Raw genomic sequence first — 26172 nt, forward strand, 5'->3', positions numbered from 1 at the left:
CTCCATAAACTTGCAACAACCAGCTGATACCATCCCAATCTCAACTTCTTCCACTTCTCAGTGATATCCTCACGTGTGATCTTACAGTCAAGTGCAAGAGGCAAATCTGAACACAGCAAGCCTGGGTCTGGATGATTTATAATAAAACACTCACATGTTTATTAAATATTGTAAGGCAGCAAATATTACTTTGGTAAGGTATCATTGTGTCCTTTCAAGTCAGGTCGTTTGAGTGTAAGGTTGAATTTAATTAACTGAAGTTTGTCAAATTAGCTTTGAAGAATTTAAAATTTTAAAATTAGTCTGCACCCATAATAAAGCTGGACATCTGTTGTGCAACCTGTGTGTTCTGATCATTTTGCTTGTGAGTTTCCCATGATGTTGTTTATACAAATTACTCTTGTAAAGAATTAGGTTTTATCTAAACATGCAATACCTTAAGCTGTAGTACTATTGCTGCAAGATCACAAGATATTTTAATATGTACAAACTCAGATTAGAGTTCATTTATTGCATGGTTTAGAAACCTTTTAGGTTAGAATATACTTGTATCTCAAAAATACTTCACATTTTAAGATTGTATTACTTGAGATTGTAGTTGAAACCTTAAGTCTTTATACTGAAATTTCTTATAAGGTCGGCATTTGAACACTGCTAAAAGCCAAATGTTAAATCTACACATACCTGACTCATTCTGCTGACAATGCTCAACAAGGGAGGAAATCCCACCTGTAAAATAATCAAACATTTGTACTAATTTAAACTTATCACATTAACTGAAAAAAACAAAAAAAAATCTAAACAATACCAATGGCACGCTCCAAAAGTACTGTACGAGCATGCAGAACAAAAGCACGACAGATACTAACATCAATTACATCTTACCATACATGTTACTTATAAAGTTGACAATCACAACATAAGGATTTCAGAGATTCCCAGATAGGCCCCAGTAGATGAACTAAAGAAGCTACACAAGACCACATTGGGACTATAATTTTTAAATGATGGTTGCTGACTAGACAGTGAGGAACCTGCACTGGGTTTGGGAATGCATCACAATTTGTAGCAGGCTTTGCTGTATCTCTTCAACCTAGCCATAACATCAGCAAGTCCCTCTCTGGGCCCTCCAGCTAATCACAGGATAGGACAGGCAGGCTGACAAACTGGATCTGTCAAAGGAAAGATATTTACTTAAAAGGTGCCAAGGCGGGTCAGAATAGCTTAACTATGAATTGGTTTTTGAAGCTGCAGCAACAGAAAATGGGATAGGAGAAGATTTGTTTTTTTACTTGGGGTTTCTGCTGTGAGCTTCAAAGCTTTACAGCAAGGTGATTTTGCCTGCAAATGGGAGGAAGTGAACAGCTTCTCCAGATGAGGTGGTGCGCATAACAGAAACCAAATTACTCAGGAGGGGAAATATGGTCACTGCAATTACAGACACATTTACCGACAGTGCACCAATTAGTTCCATAATCTTAGGAAAGAGGATTGTTTAATAACTTTAGGTGCCAAACCTACATTCTTGACTTTGTCCTGAAGAGTGCTCAGCAAGAGAAAGGAGGTGCCCTCCAAGGTGCAGCTCTACTCATTCATGTTTCATTTACATACATTCTATTCGCCTCTTACACTGATGCCTCACAGGAACTCTCCACAAAATATCTATTCCTCCTAGACACAAACTAATACTCAATTCTACTTTAGGAACATGTACAGACTTACAGGAGATGGCAAGGTACAATTGATTGTGGCCTTCTGGTGATATTGCCAGCAGCTGTCAAGGTGCCTATCTGCTCCATGTGGAACAAGATTTTGTTCCAAAAGGCTGTAAGTGTAAGCAGCAGCCTACTGTGAATACCTCAATCACTTGAGACTCTGGTGATTACATATGTCAAAGGATTAATTCTCTGCCTGTATACTGTGTTCTAGTTCTTGGTATAGATCTGTGCAGCCATCCTCTCTGGACAGCATGTTGCTGAGAATGCAGATGATGTTGGTGGGGTTTCTTTCGATTTTTACCAGACTGCAAGGTAGAGCCACGCTATGGTAAAGCCTAATAGCAGGAAAATGCAGCTGAAAGGAAGTGAAGTGCAAGATAGGTTTTCTTTCCCTAAATTAACTCATGGATCATGGGCATCATTGACTTGTCAGTATTTATTGTCTGTCCTTAGTTGCCCTTGAGAAGGTGATGATGAGTTGGCTTTTTGAACTGTTGCAATCTACATGCTGCAGGCTGACTTACAATACTGAGAGGGAGTGAATACCAGGATTTTGACCCAGTGATAGTAAAGGAGCACCGATGTTTATTCAAATCAGGATGGTGAGTGGCTTGGAGGGCAACTTGCAGGGAGGTGGTGATACCATATTTCTGCTGCCCTTGTCCTTCTAGATGGAAGTGGTCATGGATTTGGAAGGTGCTGTCCAAGGATCTTTGGTGAACCTTTGTAGTGTATCTTGTAGATAGTACGTACTGCTGCTATTGAGTATCGGTGGTGATGGGAATTTGTGGATGTGGTATAAATCAAGCAGGCTGCTTTGTCCTGGATGGTGTCAAGTTCCTTGAGTGTTGTTGGAGCTGCACTTATCCAGGCAAGTGGGGAGTATTCCATCACACTCCTGACTCGTGGCTTCTAGATGGTGGACAGGGGAATCAGGACATGACTTACTCACTACAATATTCCTAGCCTCTGACCTGCTCATGTAGCCAGTGTGTATATGAGTCCAGTTGAGTTTTGGTCAATGGTAAGCCCAACAATGTTGATACTGGGAGATTCAGTGATGGTAACACCACAATGTCAAGGGCAGTGATTAAATTGTCTCTTATTGCAGATGGTTATTGCCTGGCATTTGTGTGATGCAAATGCTACTTGCCACTTGTCAACCCAAGTCTGGATATTGTCCAGGTCTTTCACTTGTCCATTTAAACATGGACTGCTTCGGTATCTGAGGAGTTGCAAATGGTGCTGAACACAGTCCCTCCATCACAAGGTCAGATGTGGGGATGTTCGCTGATAAATTGCACTGTCATTATAAGTTAAAATGACTTTCAAGAAGTTGTGAATCATTTGTCCAGCAATGAAAACACTCTGAGAAAGGACTGTTATGAGTAGGCTAACACCTGGCCATGGCTTGAGCTTTTTCATTTCACTGACCAAATGCTTCCTAGTCTCACCTGACTGGCCTTGGAGGGTTACTGACAGCTGAGGAACTAGATGTGTTGGCTGTCAAACTAATGTGTTTGGTTAAAGCTGCAGTTACTTTTTCACATTTTTATATTACTTAACCAACAGCTGTACATTGGTTCTCCAACCCAAACTGATGTATGTTTAGGGGATTTAATTCCTCATACATATCCAAACCTACTCCCCACCCTTGTTGAAAAAAAAAATGACCCCCACTGTGAGGAAAGAGATTTGTACAACCAAGTTTCTTAAGTGATTTCTATTATACTCAAATATATAATTTACATTCATGTTTTATAAACAATTGCCGCAAGTAGGTATTTTACAGCTTAAATTGCTGCCTTTTACTATGGCACACACAGCTTTCTGTTGTTTCCTTTGCAAGTCACATTATCCTGACTCCTTTCAGTACTCATACTTAACATCAGTCATAACAAATGTTCCAGACCCACACGCTGAATGTAAAAGCGTCTGCACTTGTTTTGATGAATGAATACTGTGTCTTGCGAGTGCCAAATTTGGATGAGGGTCATTTCACAATAGACCTACTACTGTATTGGCAGGGTATGCTGGACATGCAGCACATATGAAAAGCATCCAAGTGTTAGTCTTCGACTTTTGATATGCATTCTTCTCTTGCAGCCATGAAACAAATACATCAGCAGCTGGCACTAGTAATTTATATTTGCTGAAAAGGCTCAAATGTTACTGATGCCAGATGTTCATTAATTTACCAATGCTTCAGTAGCATGCCTTCCAATACTCCGGTCTACTTTACTATCCTAAGACCCATTTGCAACCAACTGCATCAGCTAATTGTTATTTCATATTTAAATACTACTGGCTATTATGGTGACATATGGTAGAGATAAAAAGTTACAGTTAAAGAGCAAATGATCACATTTTTCAAAGCACCTCACTTAAATGAATTATTTCTAAGGACAGTGATAAATTTAATCTGGATTTTGTTTTGATGATCTTCAGGTCAATACTCTGTCCTGAACAGCAAAATACACATAAATTTGCATAGTAATATATTCCTATGCTTGACAAATAGAACACAAACACTGTCAAAACTATTAATAGATATAACTAAACTAGCAAACCTGCAACAAGTTGATATGACTGCATTACACTTCTAACAGAAAGGGTTTGAATGAAACCAAGAGCCGTGCACAAAATAACTAAATTTTCATTATGTTCATCAATTCCAGTTATAAAATAATTTCTTTAGCATAACACAAACAAAGGTTTTTTTTTGACACTAATCCCCAATGCGTGGAGGCAGTTGATTTCAAATTGTGCTATTTACATGAAAATAATAAAGTAATTACCTGCACATAGTCAATGCCTGGGCTATCAATCTCATTAGTGTTTGGTGGTACAGATGAATCACAGTACAATTTTTCTCCAAGACAGAACTTCTTCCATCCTTCTTCATCGTCAGGTGCTGGCTGTGAAGTTAATAGAAATTTCAATTAATTCAGAGAAAAAAAAAAGTTTCATACTATTTCCTTGAAGACAATCTAGTTAAATAAAAATTATATTTCAATCTTTAAAACACATTGAGAATGCTACATGAAAGAAGCCATTCATCTTTATGTTAGATATTAGTTCATGGGATGTGGACATCACTGGTTAGGCCAATATTTATTGCCCATCCCTGGTTCCCCTGGTGGTGGTGGGTGTGCTGCCTTCTTGAACTTTATACGTCCTTTACGTGCAGTGTTGTTAGGAACTGAGTTCCAGAATTCTTACCCAGCAACAGTGAAGGAACAGTGATATAATCCCAGCTAAAATGGTGTGTGGTTTACAGAACTTGTAGGTGGTCATGATCTTATGCATCTACAGCCCATATCATTTAAAGAGATAGATGTCACAGGAGTGATCGTTGAATTACAGATGTGGGTACTATAAATGATAGCTACTGCTGTCACTCAAATGTTTAGTAATGGATGTGGTGCCAAACAATGAGTGTGCTTTGTCCTTGTTGGTGTCAAATTTCCATTGTTGTTGGATCAGCACTCATCTAGGCAAGTGGAGAGTATTCCATCATGCTCATCATGTGTGCCCTGTAGATGGTAGGCAGGCTTTGTGGAGTCAGGAGATGAGTTACTCGCTTCAGAATTCAGTTTCCAACCTGCCCTTGAAGTCACAGAATTTGTATGTCTAATTCAGTTTGATTCTTGGTCAATGGTGCTCCCGAGAATATTGATCATGCGAGATTAAACAAGGATATCGCCATTGAACGTCAGAAAGAAATGGTTAGATTGTGTCTAGTTAGAGATGGAAATGCACAGCATTTGCATGGTGCAAGTGTTACTTTCACTTCTCAGCCCGACCCAGAAGTTCACCAGGTCTTCCTGCACATAGACACAAATGTTTCAGTATGAAGAATCAGGAATGGTGCGGAACATTGAAGATTGCACAGTGAAAATTCTAATATTCATGTTTTTGATGTTATGCTGGAGGAAAGGTCGTTGATGAAGCAGCTCAAGATGACTGCATCTATGACACTCCACTAAGAAATCCTGCAAAGTCGTCCTGGGACAGAAATGATGGATTCTTAATAACCGCAATCCTCTGGGTTCCATGGGTCTGCTCTGTTGGTAGGATAGGGCATACACATGGATGTTGATGGTGTGCACTGTTTGTAAGATATGTTTCTGAGTGAGTGACTATTACAGTTTATCACTAGATGGCAGCAAGATATTGCTGAATGTTTTTCCTTTGTAACCAAAAGATGCAGTTAGCAATTTGTGTCATGTATAGATTGTTACATTTAACCAAAGTAACAAGTGTCAGAATTATGCTATCTGCAGGGAAAAAAAAAATCTACAATCATTGTACCAAAGTAAGACAGGGAAGAGTATATGACAGATTTGTGAAAGCTTTGGAAGGACAACACAAATTTTAAAGATAGGCAAGATATCAGGATGTCCAAAACAAGGTGCTATTGCTTTAAAATATATTAATCAGGAATAACTCCAGCCTGTAGGATACAAGGCAAGGAATGAGTTCAACATTGAAGAGGACTGAACTGAAAGTGAGAAGATATTGTTAGTATTATGTTGATTGTTGCCCTTAAAAACATAGAATCATAGAATGCCTACAGTAGGGAAACAGGCCATTTGGCCCAACAAGTCCACACTGACCCTCCAAAGAGCAACCCACCCAGACCAACTCCCCTACCCCACATTCACCCCTGACTAATGTACTTAACCTACACATCCCTGAACACTATGGGCAATTTAGCATGGCAATTCACCTAAGTTGCACATTTTTGGATTGTGGGAGGAAACTGGAGCACCCGAAGGAAACCCACGCAGACACAGGGAGAATGTGCAAACTCCACACAGACACAGTTGGCAGAAGTTGGAATTGAACCTGGGTCCCTGGTGCTGTGAGGCAGCAGTAGTGATGTGACTGAATAAAGCTCACTTGTTTAAAGTTCTGGTCTGTGTGTCTAATTAACCATTAATTCTGGACTTGCTTCAGCTTAGTACACTATGTAATAATAACACTGCTCCCCTGTCTTCCTGAAGATGTTGACTCCCTGCTGAACTAAAGTTGTATGGGTGACAGTCAGCCTCCAGTACTTCACCCAAGTGAATGTTCTTTACATGCAATTCTGGAAACTGGTCAGTGAGTAGGCAGGCTATTCAATAGTGCAGCACATTACAGCCAAATCCAATACCTGTCATCTGTGCTCTGTCACTCAGAAGTCAGAGTCAGAGATGTACAGCATGGAAACAGACCCTTCGGTCCAACTCATTCATGCCAACCAGATTTCCCAACCCAATCTAGTCCCACCTGCCAGCACCCAGCTCATATCCCTCCAAACCCTTCCTATTCATATACCTATCCAAATGCCTTTTAAAATGTTACAATTGTACCAGCCTCCACCACTTCCTCTGGCAGCTCATTCCAGACACTTACCACCCTCTGTGAAAAAGTTGCCCGTTAGGTCACTTTTATATCTTTCCACTCTCACCCTAAACCCTCCAGTTCTGGACTCCCCCACCCCAGGCAAAAGACTTTGTCTATTTATCCTATCCATTTCCCTCATAATTTTGTATACCTCTATAAGGTTACCTCTCAATCTCCCACACTCCAGGGAAAACAGTCCTAGCCTGTTTAGCCTCCCCCAATAGCTCAAATCCTCCAACCCTGGCAATATCCTTGTAAATCTTTTATGAACCCTTTCAAGTTTCACAAGAACTTCCTGATATGAAGGAGACCAGAATTGCATGCAATATTCCAACTAGTGGTCTAACCAATGTCCTGTCCAGCCACAACATGACCTCCCAACTCCTGTACTCAATACTCTGACCAAGAAAGGAAAGCATGCCAAACACCTTCTTCACTATCCTATCTACCTGCGACTCTGCTTTCAAAGAGCTATGAACCTGCACTCCAAGGTCTCTTTATTCAGCAACATTCCCGAGGACCTTACCATTAAGTGTATAAGTCCTGCTAAGATTTGCTTTCCCAAAATGCAGCACCTCACATTTATCTGAATTAAACTCCATCTGCCACTTCTCAGCCCATTGGCCCATCTGATCAAGATCCTGTTATAATCAGAGGTAACCTTCTTCACTGGCCACTACACCTCCAATTTTGGTGTCATCTGCAAACTTACTAACAGTACCTCTTATGCTCACATCCAAATCATTTATATAAATGACAAAAAGTAGTAGACCCAGCACCGATCTTTGTGGCACACCGCTGTCACAGGCCTTCAGTCTGAAAAACAACCCTCCACCACCACCCTGTCTTCTACCTGTGAGCCAGTTCTGTAGCGAAATGGCGAGTTCTCCCTGTATTGTGAGCTCTAACCTTGCTAACCAGTTTCCCATGGGGAACCTCACTGAAGTCCATATAGATAACATCTACCGCTCTGCCCTCATCAAACCATTTTGTTACTTCTTCAAAAAGCTTAATCAAGTTTGCGAGACATGATTTCCCATGCATAAATCCATGTTGACGATCCATAATCAGTCCTTGCCTTTCCAAATAAATGTACATCCCGTCCCTCAGGATTTCCTCCAACAACTTGCCCACCACGAGGTCAGGCTCACTGGTCAATAGCTCCCTGGCTTGCCCTTACTACCCTTCTTAAACAGTGGCACCACGTTAGCCAACCTCCAGTCTTCCAGCACCTCACCTGTGACTATCGGTTATACAAATATCTCAGCAAGAGGCCCAGCAATCACTTCTCTAGCTTCCCACAGAGTTCTAGGGTACACCAGAGTTCAGGGCGGCACGGTGGCACAGTGGTTAGCACTGCTGCCTCACAGCACCAGAGACCCGGGTTCATTTCCCGACTCAGGCGACTGACTGTGTGGAGTTTGCACGTACTCCCAGTGTCTGCGTGGGTTTCCTCCGGGTGCTCCGGTTTCCTCCCACAGTCCAAAGATGTGCGGGTCAGGTGAATTGGCCATGCTAAATTGCCCGTAGTGTTAGGTAAGGGGTGAATGTAGGGGTAGGGGTATGGGTGGGTTGCGCTTCGGCGGGTCGGTGTGGACTTGTTGGGCCGAAGGGCCTGTTTCCACACTGTAAGTAATCTAATCTAATCTAAAACCTGATCAGACCCTGGAGATTTATCCACCTTTATGCATTTCAAGACATCCAGCACTTCCTCCTCTGTAATATGGGCATTTTTCAAGAAGTCACCATCTATTCCCCTTCATTCTATATCATCCATGTTCTTTTCCACAGTAAATATTGATGCAAAATAAAGGCCGCCTAGCTGATATTTGAGGGACCCAATTCTCTCCCTAGTTATCCTTTCCTTGAAATATTTGTAAAAACCCTTTGGATTCTCCTTAATTCTATTTGCCAAAGCTATTTCATGTCCCTCTTTTGCTCTCCTGATTTCCTTCTTAAGTATACTCCTACTTCCTTTATATTCTTCAAAAGGATTCACTCGATCTATCTTGTCTATACCTGACATATGCTTCCTTCTTTTTCTTAACCAAACCCTCAATTTCTTTGGTCATCCAGCGTTCCCTATACCTACCAGCCTTCCCTTTCACCCTGACAGGAATATGCTTTCTCTCAGCTATCTGCAAGAATAACAAGGTGGTTATGGTACGGGATTTTAACTTTCCAAACAAACATCGACAGGGACTGCCATAGTGTTCAGGGTTTAGATGGAGAGGAATTTGTCAAGTGTGTACAAGAAAATTTTCTGATTCAGTATGTGGATGTACCTATGAGAGAAGGCGCAAAACTTGTCCTACTCTTGGGAAATAAGGTAGTGCAGGTGACTGAGGTGTCAGTGGGGGAAGCACTTTGGGGCCAGCGACCATAATTCTATTAATTTTAAAATAGTGATGAAAAAAAAAGATAGACCAGATCTAAAAGTTATAAATTGGAGAAAGGCCAATTTTGACAGTATTAGGCAAGAACTTTCAAAAGCTGATTGGGAGCCGATGTTTGCAGATGGACGGCTGGAAAATGGGAAGCCTTCAGAAAGGAGATAACAACCTTTGATTAGAATCGGTAGCCGTAATTCTACTCTACTCCTCCAGTCCAATCGTAAATCAAATAATTCAGTATACATTTAGAAGATTAAACTTTGGACCTATATACGGCTGAGATGTGCTGATTAATCAGCTGATTCCCAAAACTACCCACGTAAATGACTCATTTAAGGAACTGTTTGAATTATGAAAAAAAAAATGTATCAAAGGCACCAACAAAACAGAAAGTACTGAAGAAACTCTGTGAAGAGGGAAACAGAGTTAACATTGAATCCAGTGTGACTTTTTTTTTTATCTGAAGTGCATGAATAGGTGGGGAGCAGAGGGATACAGATCTTTAGGAATTGGGCAATAGGTTTAGATAGTGGATTTGGACTGGCACAGTCTTGGAGGGCCTGTTCCTGGGATGTAAATTTTCTTTGTTCTTTGTTCTAAACAGTGATTTACATGTGCTTAGAAAAAGGGTTTAGATTTGTCAGAGTCATTAATTGGGAAAAATGCTCATGATTCCATTTCTGCTCTCAACAATTTCATTAGAAGTTGATAGCAGGAGATCCAAGATGGCGGCGACTCAGCAAGTCTGAGTCTACAGAGCCCTTCCCAAAACCTGGGAAAAGTGGGTTTCCTGCCCCCACCACACTTGCCAAACCACCCAAAAAATTTCTTTAATCTTAATTAGCTGCTGAATATTATATTTAAACAGTCTAATACTGAGTGGATAATGAGTAAATCAAAGGGACCCCGCAGCTCTCAGAAAACAAAGACCCCTCCCCCAACCTCCTCTCCTCCGGCTGCAGCTGATGTAAAAACAGGCCTTATAGAGATGATTGCCAGGCTGGAAACGACACTCGTCAATTTCATTGCAGAATCCAGACAGAGATGGAACTCATTCGAAGAAAAGTTACAAAAGCACAGCCAGGCTCTCGAGGAATTGCAGGGCCGAGTGGAGGGGGCGGAGCTAAAGGCCACGACCTCCGAGGCTGCAGCACAAACAGCTGCAGAACAGGTGCGAGCTCTGGAGCAGAGAGTCCGGGCCTTTGAAATCTACATCGATGACCTGGATAATAGAAATCGGAGAAAGAATATCCGTCTTCTGGGCCTCCCTGAACAAGAAGAGAAGGGACAGTTAGTAGTATTTCTGGAGCGATGGCTGCCCCAGCTTTTAAACCTGGGGGCTGAAACTGACCGGGTAAGGGTGGAGTGGGCCTACCGGGTCGCAGTACGCGGATCTGGCCCAAACCAGCGCCCACGCCCGGTCCTGTTCCGGCTGCAGAGTTATAGGGAGAGGCAGATACTCCTGGATGCCTCCAGAAAGCTTGGAAAGGATCCTAAAGCTATGATTCATGAAGGATCCAAGATTATGTTATTTCAGGACTTCTCCCCGGCTTTGGCACGAAGAAGGAAGGCATTTGATGAGGTGAAGAAATGTCTAAGGGACTTAGATATTCAATACACCTTACGCTACCCAGCGACGTTATGCTTTACCCACGAAGGATCCGAGTATAATTTTAGATCATCGGAAGAGGCCAAGAAACTTGTGGACTCTGTTAAATAAATCGTAAGAGACAATTTATATTGGCTTGCCTCTCCCACACTCCGTGGGGAGAAATGGATACTTTATTCTACTTTTGCCTCTGGGAGCGGGGTTGTCTTCCTTGCTATGTTATTATACTTAACTGTAATCTGTTGGAGTTGTAATTTTATAGTTATGTGTGTTTGTACGTGGCATTGATGCTAGCAGATATACTCAGGTATGGGTGGGGAGGGGTGGGGGTGCGGAGCTCACTGTTAACTCTAGCTCGGTATTATATCTAAATCCTATTAAGGAGCGCCCGGGTCGAGGGTGGGACACTGTTTGGGAGAGGATATGGTGGAACGTTGGAAAGGTAGTAAGGCCCCCTGAGAACAAGGGGGAAGATCTCCATTCAAACATGTTTAATTTTTTTTTGTTCTTATTGTTTGGAAATAACTTCCTTTTTATCATACTGTTATGAGTGTATTAGAGAACATTTTCTCTTATTTGAAGGATGTAAGCAACTCAACTATACACTCTGGATGATTGTGGATTAGTTGAATTTTGATGATTATATATTTAAGATCTATTTTTATATTAATGTTTGTGCTTGAAAATTCTGCTTATTTTTGTAAATTTGTCAAAATGTTAAATTCCCAATAAAAATATCTATAAAAAAAATAAAAGAAGTTGATAGCAAGCACATTTTTGCTGCCTCCTCGTTACCAAGAGTGAGCCGTGTAACCTGTTGTAGTCTTCATTACTGGATGGCTACTGAGTATTAGGGGATCTAACTGCATACATAGCTAGCATATGTTCTAGCTCTTCAAAGCAGTGTCTCTCTTGAAGGGAAGCTGCACTGCAACACAAGTCTGAAAGAAACTGGAAACAGGTACATTCAGGATGAAGGAAAATACAGCACCAACTAAGGGAAATGAGACTCCCAAATCATGTTCTTGGAGGATGTGGGAGCAGGTGGAAAAGGGAAAGTGGGTTTACTGCTCAGAGTCTGGCCATGAGGACCTGACAGAAAGTGGTTTCAAGGCCTCATACAAGTGCTCCTGCTCAGTGAGTGTACCTTCATATTACTTCTCATATCCACGGAGCCACCTGGTTATTGAGATGCCACTGTATGATACTCCCATCACTCACCCAGCCACACTTAACGTTCAGAAATCATACCTAATGTTCACATGTACGAACTCAAACTATACACTTTGCAATTATGCCAGTCTTCTATCCAAATCTCAGTGTTTCAGACAGCTGTAGTTAATCAGGTTTTGTTCGTAAATCACCAGTGTCTGACAATCACTGACCTTCTGCCCTCTTATGCTGAACAAGTCTATCCCAGGATGTAGCACAAGTGACTCAGTGGAGGGGAGGGTGGGATTCACTCTATTCAACCACTCTAAGAAGGCAGGTGCTCAGAATGACAGGGCCAGTCGCAACAGGACCTGTGGCATCCAATGCCATCAAGAACACTGAGGTGATGTCGGGTTAAAGCCTTACGAGCCTTCTCAACTCTCTACTTTGTTCTCCTCAGATCTTTTAAACTGAAACCCACCAGTGGGGTGATCTTGATGTCTGGATTTCCTCCCACCTCATTCCTCAAGATCCCCATCCTCTGCCGGTTTATATATTTTATGCTTTCAGATACAAAAGGATATGCTTCCTGGCAAGCCTGAATAGCCAGGAGGAAAGGGAAAGAAAGCCTACACCAGCAATTCAGAAGCACTTTCCTTTGATCTCACAATCACAGGCACTAGGCTTGCACATAGGTTTGAAGCAAGTGCAGAGCTATGGTGAGTTACTGGGCAAACTGCCAGATCATGGAGAAAGGGTGGCTCACAAAGCAGTTCACCAGAAAGTGCAACTGTGCAAGTCCTCCTTGCAACACTACCATTCTGGCAGTGTTCTTACTCCTGCATCTTAACCAGTCAAGACTGTCAAACCTGAGCTGGAGAGTCCAAAGCCAGGCCCATCAACAGTCTGGCTGTTGAGAAGTGTAATGCAATGCGGTTTCCCCCACTAAAGTCTTAATTCTTCAACCAGAAATACTTCAGTTACTGGGATAGTGCAGCACTGGAACACAAAACCTGACAAAAGCACATGATGAATCTGGTGAAAGTAGGATAATTTATCATTGAAAACTCTTAGTGGGTAGCATCTTCTGTAGGGAACCTTCCTGTTCTGTGTTTATGATCTGATCTGTGCCCTGGCCACATTGCAGACCAAGTGCCAGTACAACACAGCCCCCCATCCCTGGGTCAGACATGCCTCAGTTCTTGTTTCCTGAATGGACAAAAATGCCACAAACTCAACACATTCATTTAGGCCAAGTTTGTGGAAATTAATCAATTTTTAAAAACATCTGCTGCAGGGACCGCTTGTGGCGCATTGGTACCAGGAGATTTGGGTTCGCCTTCCACCTGCTTCAGAGGTATGTCATAACATCTCTGAACAGGCGGTTTAGAAAATATATTAAATAAAACATGTTCAAAAAATTAATAAGTTGCTGAAGAAGGCCTCTTGAGGTGAAGTGGTAGAGATCCTACCTGAGCCAGGAGGCCTGGGTTGAAGGCCCACCTGCCCCAGATATGTGTCACAACATGTCTGAACAGGTTGATTAAAAAAAGCAAGCTGCTGTAGCTTCCCAACCCCTTACATTTGATGGTTTGCATTGCCCACAATGAATTTTGCTTGTAAATCCTCAGTTAGTTAGATACATAATTGGATACTTGGGTATTTTTACTGGTGGCGGTTGCTAGTTTAAAAGAAAAGCAAAGAAAACTCACGGTGATTTTGGTGGTGGGAGGGTACACAGGCATGTGCGATGACACTTCTGGGTAGAACAAAAAAGAGAAAATAATAAGCTAGTGCAGGGCCCATTTTGTAGATGAATACTTGGTATAAGTGGATTGATGACTAAATTTATCCAATGGACCTGTATGGTCCAAATATAATAGATGGGCATTCTATCAGATGCTCAGGCTGTATGATGTCAGGATAGTAATAAATTAGCTGCTTCTGGTGCATGTAGGGGATGTCCACTCAAAACAGCTCATGACATCAGAAACAGCTGGGGGCACAGCAAGCACCAGCAAAAGAAAGGGCCCTCAGCTTCAACAGCACAGTCTCCAGTAGAGTGACGAAACCAAACTCATGCTCAAAATTTATTTCCAAAATGCCAAATTCAAATCCCAATTTATTTTGCTCTTATTTCTTGTAACAAAGTGATCCTTTTGATGAAAATTGCAACATCGTTTTTTTTCCTGCATCTGTCACTCATTGACAGGTTTGCAAGTCCATTTGAAGACAAATCTGTGAACATTTCCACTAAATATTCATTACTTTAAATTAGTGGTGTTGAGTCAGCGCAAATCACATACCAGCATTACATTACTGTCCAAAGGCTGTGACTTCCAATGATCCCGGTGTTTGGCTATACTCTTGGAAATAAAGAAATAAAAATTGATGTCTTTTTCCTAAAACACAAGCATCATTGTACTAATATTAAAACAAAACAAAAAAAATCCATGAAACCAAATACTGCTAGAAGACACAAATAAATTATACTTTCAAATAAGCATTTAACTGGTGCTGATATTTGGGGCTACATTCCACACATACAATTTATCCTGCAGCATTTTCTATTAATGTTTTACACCATAAATTAGCATAGGGGCATCCCAATGGCCACAATTATTCACTGTGCATTTTCATTTTTGAATTATATGTGGAAATATTAAATCAAAAATCATTTCTGTGTGCATTTTTGAACCTACTGAAACTGTATGTATTCCACTGAATGAACTATACTATAAAGGCTTTAAAATTAGAGCTTGATATGAAGTGCCATCAAATCACCATATTAGTATTTTGGGTATTGAAAGGTTCTATTAAAAGTCACAATGCACCATATTCAACAAGCAGCTTCTTTACTATGTAACATTGCCTGCTGACTGGAAAATGAATACTGCTTTCCTACAGAAAGCTATTCTAAATTCATTTTCATCACCAAGTTCTTAAATATCTATAAGAGATAATTTAACAATACAAATACATTACCTGTCGGAGGATTGAAAAGTTAGCTACTTGTTGCTGCTGCCAACGGAGACTGGGAGAAAATCCTGCAGGGGCAGGTTGACATCCTGATAACTAAAATACATAAATTATCATAAATTTCTAAAATGTGCAACATGATAACCTAAAGTATATGTGATCTGATAAATGTAGCTGCATTTTTACAGCAGAATAGGGATGGACTGGGTGATTCAATTGTATATATGTAAAGGTAACTATATTGATTATACTTGTGTTTTATGATGTAATAGAACATGTTTTTTTTTAAAAAAAGGTCAATTACAGAAAAGAACAATAAGAATGGAACTGAACAGTTTACAGATATGGCAAAAAATTAAATTGACTTCAACACAGTGCATTTTGAGTATCTGCTTAGGTTTTTGAATTGCATTCCACAGCAGTTCTTTTTTAAAATATTAAGATTTTACTTTTGGGGGCAGAATAAGAGGGCATATAAAAATATTGTTGCATATTTTATTCAAATTGCCACATGATTGTGTGTAAGGTTACAGTAGATCATATAAATAGATTCAATGATAATATAATATTTAAACTTTTCTAAACCAATTTGAGAAGAAACAAAAGTGCATTATTTTTGCCACAATCCTGTAAGACCATGCATATATTTCAAAATAAATCAATTCTAGAGCTTGCACATTGACCATGTCTATGTTAAAATTTACACAAAATGGCTACACTTCATTTCAATTAATTCAATGCTAAGATAAATGTCTTGTCAAACAAAGATCTAAGTGTTATAGGGAATAGGCAAACAATGGAGTAAGACCACAATCAGATAGCCATGAATCTCATTGCTGCTGGCTCAATGGGCCAAAAGAACTATTCGTGCTTCAGTTTCACATGATCTGAAGATCACATGCACAACATTAAAGGACAAAAAGCTTAACAAGTATCAAAGATAAACACTCAGATCAAAATATTATTTTTTGTTGTTTCAGTCAGAATAACATGCATCTCACTTGTTAAGTTCTAAAGTACTGTGCAACAATTTTTTCAAAGTACAATCACTACCGTTAAAACGGGAAATGTATGATGCCTAGATCCAAACAACATACAAATGGATGGGCCGTTAACTTATTGAGAGAGAAATGTTGGTCAGGATACTCTCTAACCTCCTCTGAAAAGTCATTTTCCTAACATAACATATAAGAGACCAAACTATAATGCATGCTCAATACTACAGAACAGCATGTCTTAAAATGTATTTCCTTGGGCAAGCTAAGCTACTTTTCTTTCAATTTCTACTTAAGAAAAAGTTCCTGCTGTGAAAACACAGCCAAAAATTTTCCTCAGTCAGTTTTATCTTTCTGCTAAATTTTACTTGTTGACACAGACACTACATAAATAAAGTGGACAAGAAACAATTAAAAATATAAATGTGTTCTTTCAAAACAAATGTTTTCATGTAATATATCAAATTATTGTACTTACTGAGACATTCACTGTTGGATTCCGTTTCAACTTTCTTGGGTCAATTTTTGCCACTACTACTTCAGGACATCTTGATGCTTCAATCCTGAGTGCAAAATTTTAAACAACTTCTAAATTACAACTTATAGGTTAATCTGTAAATAGCAACACAAAGTAAAATCATTCATTTACTTATTTTGTACTCAGCAATTTTCACCTGTCTTACATTTGAATGTCCACTGTTCATATTTTACTGTCCACCAAAATGTCATAGGATAAAACCTTGTGAGAAATTGAAGCACCATGATTCTTTTGCTATTTGCATTACACTCACCTTTGTTTCTCTATCAATGTTATTGTAATTTGGTATGTGCATGAAATAACGGGATCTGGAGATTTTCATAATCTACCTTTGGAGACTGGAAGTAGGAAATTCCCCACCAGTATGATGGGTGTTTAAGATTTCCACTTTTGATCAGAATGGCTAATTTCTCAAGGTACATAACACTTTGTTCACAAATACTATATAAGCTCATATTAAAACTAAAATCTCTTAAAACGGTGCAAAGGTTAAGAGTGAAAAAAGGTCAATGCTATATTTAAAACAAGCTTGGTCAGACTAACTTTTTGTTTGGGGACATTTAACCTACTAACTTCCCTATCCTCTCATCCATATGATCATGTGTCACCTATAACAGTGACGTCTTCTCAGCCCTCAACTATCAGATTGATAAATGGTACAAGGGACAAGCTGTGTTTGATCTAAAACTAAACTCTAATAAAACATTTACAACTCACGTTACATGGAATTCAAAATTCTTTACAAGGAATACAAATCAGTCTTTACTTTTTTCTACATTTTACAAGTCATACCAAATATTTAAATTGAAATTTTGGCAATTCTTTCACTTTTACTTACTGAACTCTTTTCAAGTACTCTTGGGGTGTTCTGGGTGGCACGCTAGGATCAAAGTCTTCAATAGTATCCCAGTCATCCACAGGCAATTGCCTGGGCATCAAATCTTCTTCAAAATTCATTGCTGTCACACTTTTCTCTCCACTATAAAATATATTAGACTTGCATCTAAATCACCAGTGATAAAATTCACTATGAAAATCAAACATTGGAACAAGAGTTCAGAACTTCAGAACAGAAAGACAAGGAAGCATCATCACACCTTGCAGACATATTTAAAAATAAAACACTTCAGTTTCTGATTAAAAGTTTTTATATCAGTTCGCATTTAAAAAGTCCACTATTGTAAAATACACATTGCAATTAGCGATTTCAATGTGTGAACATTCAGGAACTTAACACACTGTTCTGCAGTATTACGTATTTTTCACTGAGTATCCATTGAAAGCACTATTCTGGTTTCATAACTGATTTGCGACCAAATAGTACTTATACTATTTCACAGGAAGAAATGGATCCAACACCTCAAAGAAACTGGTTTAAAAGCACGGTTAAAGTATTTTGATTTCTGAGAAACAGTGAAATTCTCAAAAGTGCTGTTTGTATCAATGATGCACAGGAGCAACTGGGATCATATCAACAAAAATTAATACACCAAAACAAAAATTCTAAGACTCAGTGGAATCTGGATCTTTGGCACTGTGAGGCAGCAATGTTAACTAATGAGCCACAATGCCACCTATCATTTACTCCTTATTTCCTCTCCCATCCTATATTCCGCATAAAAACAAATCTTTTCCTCGCTCCAATCAATTCTGAAGGGTCACTGGACCCAAAAAATTAACTCTGATTTATCTCCAGATGCTAGCAAACCTGCTGAGCTTTTTCATTGATTTGTTTTCGTTTCCAAATTTTGGATGCTACATGCCAATTTGGTGCTACATTAGCCACTTAAATGAATTCAATACGAAAGAAGAAATAAAACTGGAGAAGTTCAGCAGGTCTTGTAGCGTCTGTGGAGAGAGTAACTGTTAGTGTTCACAAGTCAAATTTTTTCATAACTGTTTTTATTTCAGATTTCCATCATATGCACTATTTTGATTTTATTTTCAGTTGAAATAATCTTTACAAGTTGCGTTAGGGCAAACTGTGCTAAGTTACATTACAAAGACAAAGCCTTTCCTCTTTAGTTGACAGGCAAGACATCAGTGAAACTGAAAAGCAAACTTAAAGCAGTTAATCAGATCAAAGATTGGAAAAAAAAAATCAAATAACAGACAATAGTAGATTATTTTCATTAAAGAACATGGAATATAATATTTGCAAAAATGTTAACAAATGATTGTGGTTAAACAATTAAGGCTCCTTTCCAAAACTTAACATTTTATGACATTACTACAGATGCAGCTGGATTTCAGTTACATTTTCCATCACCGGAAATGGAAACACAAATTCAAAGAAAACCACAACATGCAGAATAATATGTAGTTTCTACTATTCACAAAGAACATGCTGTAGTCTCAATACTAGACTCAAACCCTGCTCTCCTCTTCCCTCCCTCAACCTGCACATACTCACCAAGCACAGGGTCATCACCTCCCAAAGTCACATGGCCACTGATAGCCAATCGCCACCTTTCCCCTTTACCCGCCCCGTCCAGCTCTTTAACAGCTCCCCTCTATCATACTCCACCCAGAAGTAGAAGCATCAATCCACTTCATGTTAAAAACCGTCGCTTATACTCGTTTTATGCAACTACTGTGCGCGATATTAACCAGAACGTACTGCATGCCATGCGCAGTGACGGGGTGGGTAACACGACTGCGCAGTGACGGCGGGTCTAACGGGATGCCAATGCGACTGCGTAGTGATGGCGGACGGTAACGGGACGGGTAACGCAACTGCGCAGTAACGACGGATGGTAATACAACTGCGCAGTGACGGCGGGACTAAAGGGATGGTAATGCGACTGCGCAATGCTGGTGGCTGATGATGGGGCGATAATGCGACTGCACAGTGATGGCGGATGATAAGGGGGAGGTAATGCAACTGCGCAGTGAAAGTGCAGAGGTGTTGTGTGTTTGTTCTGTATAAAGGGTGGTAAGGAAACCTGGGTAGAATGGGATTAGCAGATTAGACGGTTGTACATGATGGGCCAGGATTTTATCCATATGTTATGTATTATGCAGCTATCATCGATGTGCTGCAATTTGGTGGACAAGTAATAGTTTTTCTTTGCAATTTCAGTTTTTGAGTTCTGTTTGCTCCAGTTCATTGAGACTTAGTCTTTCCTGTTGTGCGCAGTTTGACTCTCCTGGTTCTGGAAATAAAATAATGTATGCTCTCAAAATTGTGTTTATGTTTCTTATTTAAAAAAGTAAAGTTTTTAAATGAATTTTAGATTCCCATTGGAATCTATGTTTGGTTTTGTATTATTATTGTCGTATTTATCATGATTCAGTGAAAAAGTAGTGGTTTGTGTGTGAACCAGATAAGTCATACCTTACATAAATAGATCAGGGTAATAGAACAGAATGCAGAATATAGTGTTACAGCTAAAGAGAAGGTGCAGAATATAATGTTACAGCTAAAGAGAAGGTGCAGATAAAGGTAAACTCCAATATATGAAAAAACCTTTCATAAATCTGGTAACAGCAGGTTCTGTTGGTATGTGTTGAAATATATGTATCTTCTGCCAGGTGGAAGATGGTATAACTGATTTTGTTAAATAAAAACTGAAAGAAACAAAAATAGACATTGCTGGGTTAGCTCTGTGAATAGAAACCACTGAGTTAATATTTCAGGCCTGGTGACCCTCCCTCAGAACATTAACTCTGGTTCTGTTCACGGATGCTGCCAGACCTGCTGAGCATTTCCTGCAACTTCTGTCTTTGTAAGTGATTTTGTTGGCTGCTTTCCTGAATTAGTGGGCAGTATAGATGAGGTCAGTGGAAAGAAGTCTGGTTTTCATGGTGGTCTGATCTGTGTTCACAACTCTATTTTCTTGCACTCTTGGGCATAGTTGCTAGACCAAGCTGTGATGTACCTGGATAGGAGGCTTTCTATGGTGCACCTATAAAAGTTGGTAAGAGTCATTGTGGACATGCTAAATTTCCTTAGCCATCTGAGGAAATTGAGGTGTTTTGTTGACTGAGCATCAATGTAGACGGACTAGGATAGATTGGGGATATTTACACCTAGGAACTTGAAACTCTCGAAGATCTCCATCTCAGCATCATCGATACTGACAGGGGCGTGCTCTCCACTACACTTCCTGAAGTTGATGATCAGTTCCTTTGTTTTGCAGACATTGAGGGAAAAATTGTCTTTACATCATGCCACTCAGCTGTCTATCTCTCTCCTGATTTGGTGTTCTCTCCTGTACTCTATCTTGTAATTGATAAATCCAAAGTTAGTTTCCTTCAGGCATCCTTGAGCAAAATAAGGCACAAGGTAAAACATTCTTCCCAGCAGAAATGATGTGCAAAATAAAATACACCAATCAATTAAAAAATAAGTATAATGCTCCATAACTTCCTGACAATTTAAAATAAAACCAGTTTCTCCTGTCACTGTAGTGGAGCAGGAGGTCAATACAACGTCCTTGGTAAGTACCTAGCATTAGAAGTAGACTCCTATGTGCATGGATGGTGCTGTCTGAAGAGTCCCTTGCCACTCTAATTCCATTTGCTGCTCTGCTTGGCACCTTGTTTTCTACCGAGCCACTTGCTCCCACACTAGTTGCCCTACTCTTAACTATAAACCCTCCCTTCTGCTTACTGCATTGCTCCCTTAATCCTTTGGATGGGAACAGAATGATAAATTGGAAGTGGGCAGTGAGAGAAACATAATAGCAGTATTTTAATTGTTTAGAACATTTGAAAATCACTCATTTCCTTGGTCCTAATATTAGATACAGACAGTTATTTGTGGTGTCTCTGGTATTGCTATTATAGATACAGTGACTGTATGGGCTGAGTATGCCCTTTATGGTTCCAGTGGCAGTTTTGAAAAAAGATTCTCAAGGCAGTTTCCTCTGAGCTTGAGACCACATCATATCAGTTTGCTTGTTTCGAATTCTAATTTGGGAAGCTTTGCCATAGGCAAACAGTCTATAAGGAGTAAGCATTACAAACAAAAAAAACCCTTAATCTAAATAGTTTCATTTCTGGCAACACTTAAATCACTTGTTGGTGATTCTACTGTGGCACTCTAATATGTTTCCTTATAATCCAGAGGTGAGCGTGTCGAAGCTAAAATACTTTAATTTCACGTTAGAATTGAACGATCAATCAGAATTGTCAAAAAGCATTCTCCTCTCGAATCACATTTTCGCCTGTTGCCATGTTTCAGATTCTGACCATGTAGTGTAGCTGTGTTAACTCCATTTCCTATTGTGAAAAATCTTGTTCCCAGATGATCAGTTACCTTCTTTCCACCAACATATTTCCCTGTACAACATTTATTTTGTAAGGATGTAACTGACCTAAGCAATTGAGCAATAATGTTCTTGGTCTTGTTACAAAATCCAATAGACCTTAAATATTTTACTGCAATTCTGTCAAAGGCTGATGACTTTAGTATGCATATCATGCACCAATCCACATCCTTGTATTGTGTGATTAAAAGTCGTCATTATAGTGAACAAAGATCTTTGCAAACATTCAAGCATGTGAAAATGCTTGCACAAAAATAACATTCAGTAGATCAACCTTGCCCCATGGTGCTGTGAGAACAACTCAACCCCCGGGAGTGGCAAAAAAATAATAATTCAAGGCAATTGGGATGGAAAGATCTGGACATTTTTCTCATTACTGTGTGCAATAAAACTATTCCAGAAAACTAGATTGGTCATATGTTTTTACCTGTCAAATCATCCATCTCTATAAAATGTGATTCTACCTCAACTAGGAACTCGTTCAGTTTACTTCTACAGATATTCACGGAGGCAGAATTTAGCACAAGTTAACATGTTTTTCCATATGTCTGTCAACCCCTAGGAAAAGAATTGCCTAACACTTATGTTTTTCTAACTTAAGGATTCAATCTTCTGTCTTCTCCTTTATCATAGAGTCATAGAAATGTACAGCATGGAAACAGACCCTTCGGTCCAATCCATCCATGCCGACCAGATATCCCACCCAATCTAGTCCCATCTGCTAGCACCCAACCCATATCCCTCCAAACCCTTCCTATTCATATACCCATCCAAATGCCTCCTAAATGTTGCAATTGTACCAGCCTCCACCACTTCCTCTGGCAGCTCATTCCATACACATACCACCCTCTGTGTGAAAAGGGAACCCCTTAGGTCTCTTTTATATTTTTCCCCTCTCACCCTGAAACTATGCCCTTGAGTTCTGGACGCCCCAAACCCAGGGAAAAGACTTTGCTTATTTACCCTATCCATGCCCCTCATAATTTTGTAAACCTCTATAAGGTCACCCCTCAGCCTCCGATGCTCCAGGGAAAACAGTCCCAGTTTGTTCAGCCTCCCCCATAGCTCAAATCCTCCAACCCTGGCAACATCCTTGTAAATCTTTTCTGAACCCTTTCAAGTTTCACAACATCTTTCTAATAGGAAGGAGACCAGAATTGCATGCAATATTCTAACAGTGGCCTAACCAGTGTCATGTATAGCCACAACATGATCTCCCAACTCCTGTACTCAATATTCTGACCAATAAAGGAAAGCATGCCAAACACCTTCTTCACTATCCTATCTACCTGCGACTCCACTTTCAAGGAGCTATGAACCTGCACTCCAAGGTCTTTTTGTTCAGCAATACTCCCTAGTACCTTACCATTAAGTGTGTAAGTAAGATTTGCTTTCTCAAAATGCAGCACCTTGCATTTATCTGAATTAAACTCCATCTGCCACTTCTCAGCCCATTGGCCCATCTGGTCAAGATTCTGTTATAATCTGAGGTGGCCTGCTTCGCTGTCCACTACACCTCCAATTTTGATGTCATCTGCAAACTTACTAACTATACCTCTTAAGGTCACATCCAAATCATTTATGTAAATGACAAAAAAGTAGGGGACCCAGCACTGATCCTTGTGGTACTCCACTGGTCACAGGCCTCCAGTCTGAAAAACAACCCTCCACAACCACCCTCTGTCTTCTACCTTTGAGCCAGTTCTGTATCCAAATGGCTAGTTCTCCCTGTATTCTGCTAATCACACTCCCAAGGGGAACCTTGTCGAACGCCTTACTGAAGTCCATATCAATCACATCTACCACTCTACCCCCATCAATCCTCTTTGTTACTTCCTGAAAAAAAATCAATCAACTTTGTGAGACATGATTTCCCATGCACAAAGCCATGTTGACTATACCTAATCAGTCCTTGCCTTTACAAATACATATACATCCTGTCCCTCAGGATTCCCTCCAACAACTTGCCCACCACTGACGTCAGGCACACTGGTCTATAGTTCCCTGGCTTGTCCTTACCACTCTTCTTAAACAGTGGCAGCACGTTTGCTAACCTCCAGTCTTCTGGCACCTCACCTGTGACCATTGATGATACAACTATCTCTGCAAGAGGCCCAGCAATCACTTCTCTAGCTTCCCTCAGAGTTCTAGGGTACACCTGGTCAGATCCTGGGGTTTTATTCACCTTTACCCATTTCAAGACATCCAGCATTTCCTCTTCTGTAATATGGACATTTTGCAAGATGTCACCATCTATTTACCTCCAGTCTATATCTTCCATATCCTTTTCCACAGTAAATACTGATGCAAAATACTCATTTAGTATCTCTCCCATTTTCTACGGCTCCACAGAAAGTCCGCCTTGCTGATCTTTGAGGGGCCCTATTTTTTCCCTAGTTACCCTTTTGTCCTTAATGTATTTGTAAAAACCCTTTGGATTCCTCTTAATTCTATTTGCCAAAGCTATCTCATGTACCCTTTTTGCTCTCCTGGTTTCCCTTTTATGTTTACTCCTACTTCCTTTATACTCTTCTAAAGATTCACTTGATCTATTCTGTCTATACCTTACATATGTTTCCTTCTTTTTCTTAACCAAACCCTCAATTTCTTTAGTCCTCCAGTATTCCCTATATTAGACTTACAGTGTGGAAACAGGCCCTTCGGCCCAACAAGTCCACACCGACCCGCCGAAGTGCAACCCACCCATACCCCCACATTTTACCGCTTACCTAACACTACGGGCAATTTAGCATGGCCAATTCACCTGACCCGTACATCTTTGTGACTGTGGGAGGAAACCGGAGCACCCGGAGGAAACCCACGCAGACACGGGGAGAACGTGCAAACTCCACACAGTCAGTCGCCTGAGTCGGGAATTGAACCCGGGTCTACAGGCGCTGTGAGGCAGCAGTGCTAACCACTGTGCCACCGTGCCGCCCACCTTCCCTTTCACCCTAACAGAAATATACTTTCTCTGATTCTCGTTATCTCATTTCTAAAGGCTTCTCATTTTCCAGCCGTCCCTTTACCTGTGACATCTGTCCCCAAACAGCTTTCGAAAGTTCTTGCCTAATACCATCAAAATTGGCCTTCCTCCAATTTAGAACTTCAACTTTTAGGTCTGGTCTATCCTTTTCCATCACTATTTTAAATGAAACAGAATTATGGTTGCTGGCCCCAAAGTGCTCCCCCACTGACACCTCAGTCACCTGCCCTGCCTTATTTCCCAAGAGTAGTTCAAGTTTTGCTCCTTCTCTAGTAGGTACATCCACATAGTGAATCAGAAAATTGTCTTGTACACACTTAACAAATTCCTCTCCATCTAAACCCTGAACACTGGCAGTCCCAGACTGTGTTTGGAAAGTTAAAATCCCCTCCCATAACCACCCTATTATTCTTATAGATAGCTGAGATCTCCTTAAAGGTTTGTTTCTCAATTTCCCACTGACTATTAGGGGGGGGGTCTATAATACAATCCCAATAAGGTGATCATCCCTTTCTTATTTCTTAGTTCCACCCCAAATAACTTCCCTAGATGTATTGCAGTAATGCTATCCCTTACAAAAATGCCACCCTCCCCTCCTCTCTTGCCTCCCTTTTTATCCTTCCTGTAGCATTTTTATCCTGCAACATTAAGCTGCCAGTCCTGCCCATCCCTGAGCCATGTTTTTCTAATTGTTAGAATATCCCAGTCCCATGTTCCAAACCATGCCCTGAGTTCATCTGCCTGTTAGGCCTCTTGTATTGAAATAAATGCAGTTTAATTTATTGATCCTACCTTGTCTCTGCCTGCCCTCTCTGTTTGACTCGCTTCTGTTCTCAATTGTACCAGTCTCAGATTGATCTCTTTCCTCACTATCTCCCTGGGTATCCCCCCACCTTACTAGTTTAAATCCTCCTGAACAGCTTGAGCAAAACTCCCTGCAGTATATTAGTCCCCTTCCAATTTAGGTGCAATCCGTCCTTCTTGTACAGGTCACTTCTACGCCAAAGAGATTCCAATGATCCAAAAATTTGAATCCCTCTCCCATACACCAGCTCCTCAGCCATGCGCTTATCAGTAGAAGAATTTCTTAATATTTACATCATCTGATCTTACTATTTATAACTTAATTGATGTC

The 26172-nt window shown here is 40.3% G+C and overlaps 1 protein-coding gene across 4 annotated transcripts in view; it reads right to left on the reverse strand.

Moving 5' to 3' along the window:
* The window catches only part of gemin2 (gem (nuclear organelle) associated protein 2), a 35847-nt gene extending 16364 nt beyond the window's left edge, over positions 1-19483 (reverse strand). Inside the window, exons 1-7 of one of the 4 annotated variants that reach the window (XM_060829100.1) lie at positions 19399-19450; positions 17617-17781; positions 16719-16803; positions 15252-15341; positions 14573-14632; positions 4517-4636; positions 685-729 (exon numbers count right to left, since the gene is read on the reverse strand). In XM_060829100.1, the coding sequence (XP_060685083.1) occupies positions 685-729; positions 4517-4636; positions 14573-14632; positions 15252-15341; positions 16719-16803; positions 17617-17781; positions 19399-19403 (570 nt within the window). In that variant the 5' untranslated portion in view covers positions 19404-19450. Of the gene's footprint in view, positions 1-684; positions 730-4516; positions 4637-14572; positions 14633-15251; positions 15342-16718; positions 16804-17616; positions 17782-19191 lie in introns of all 4 variants that reach the window. The other 3 variants (XM_060829101.1, XM_060829103.1, XM_060829102.1) reach the window with 3 other exon arrangements.
* Between the last annotated feature and the right edge of the window lie 6689 nt (positions 19484-26172).

Source organism: Hemiscyllium ocellatum, chromosome 8 (genome assembly GCF_020745735.1).
Source record: "Hemiscyllium ocellatum isolate sHemOce1 chromosome 8, sHemOce1.pat.X.cur, whole genome shotgun sequence".
Lineage (NCBI taxonomy): Eukaryota > Metazoa > Chordata > Chondrichthyes > Orectolobiformes > Hemiscylliidae > Hemiscyllium > Hemiscyllium ocellatum.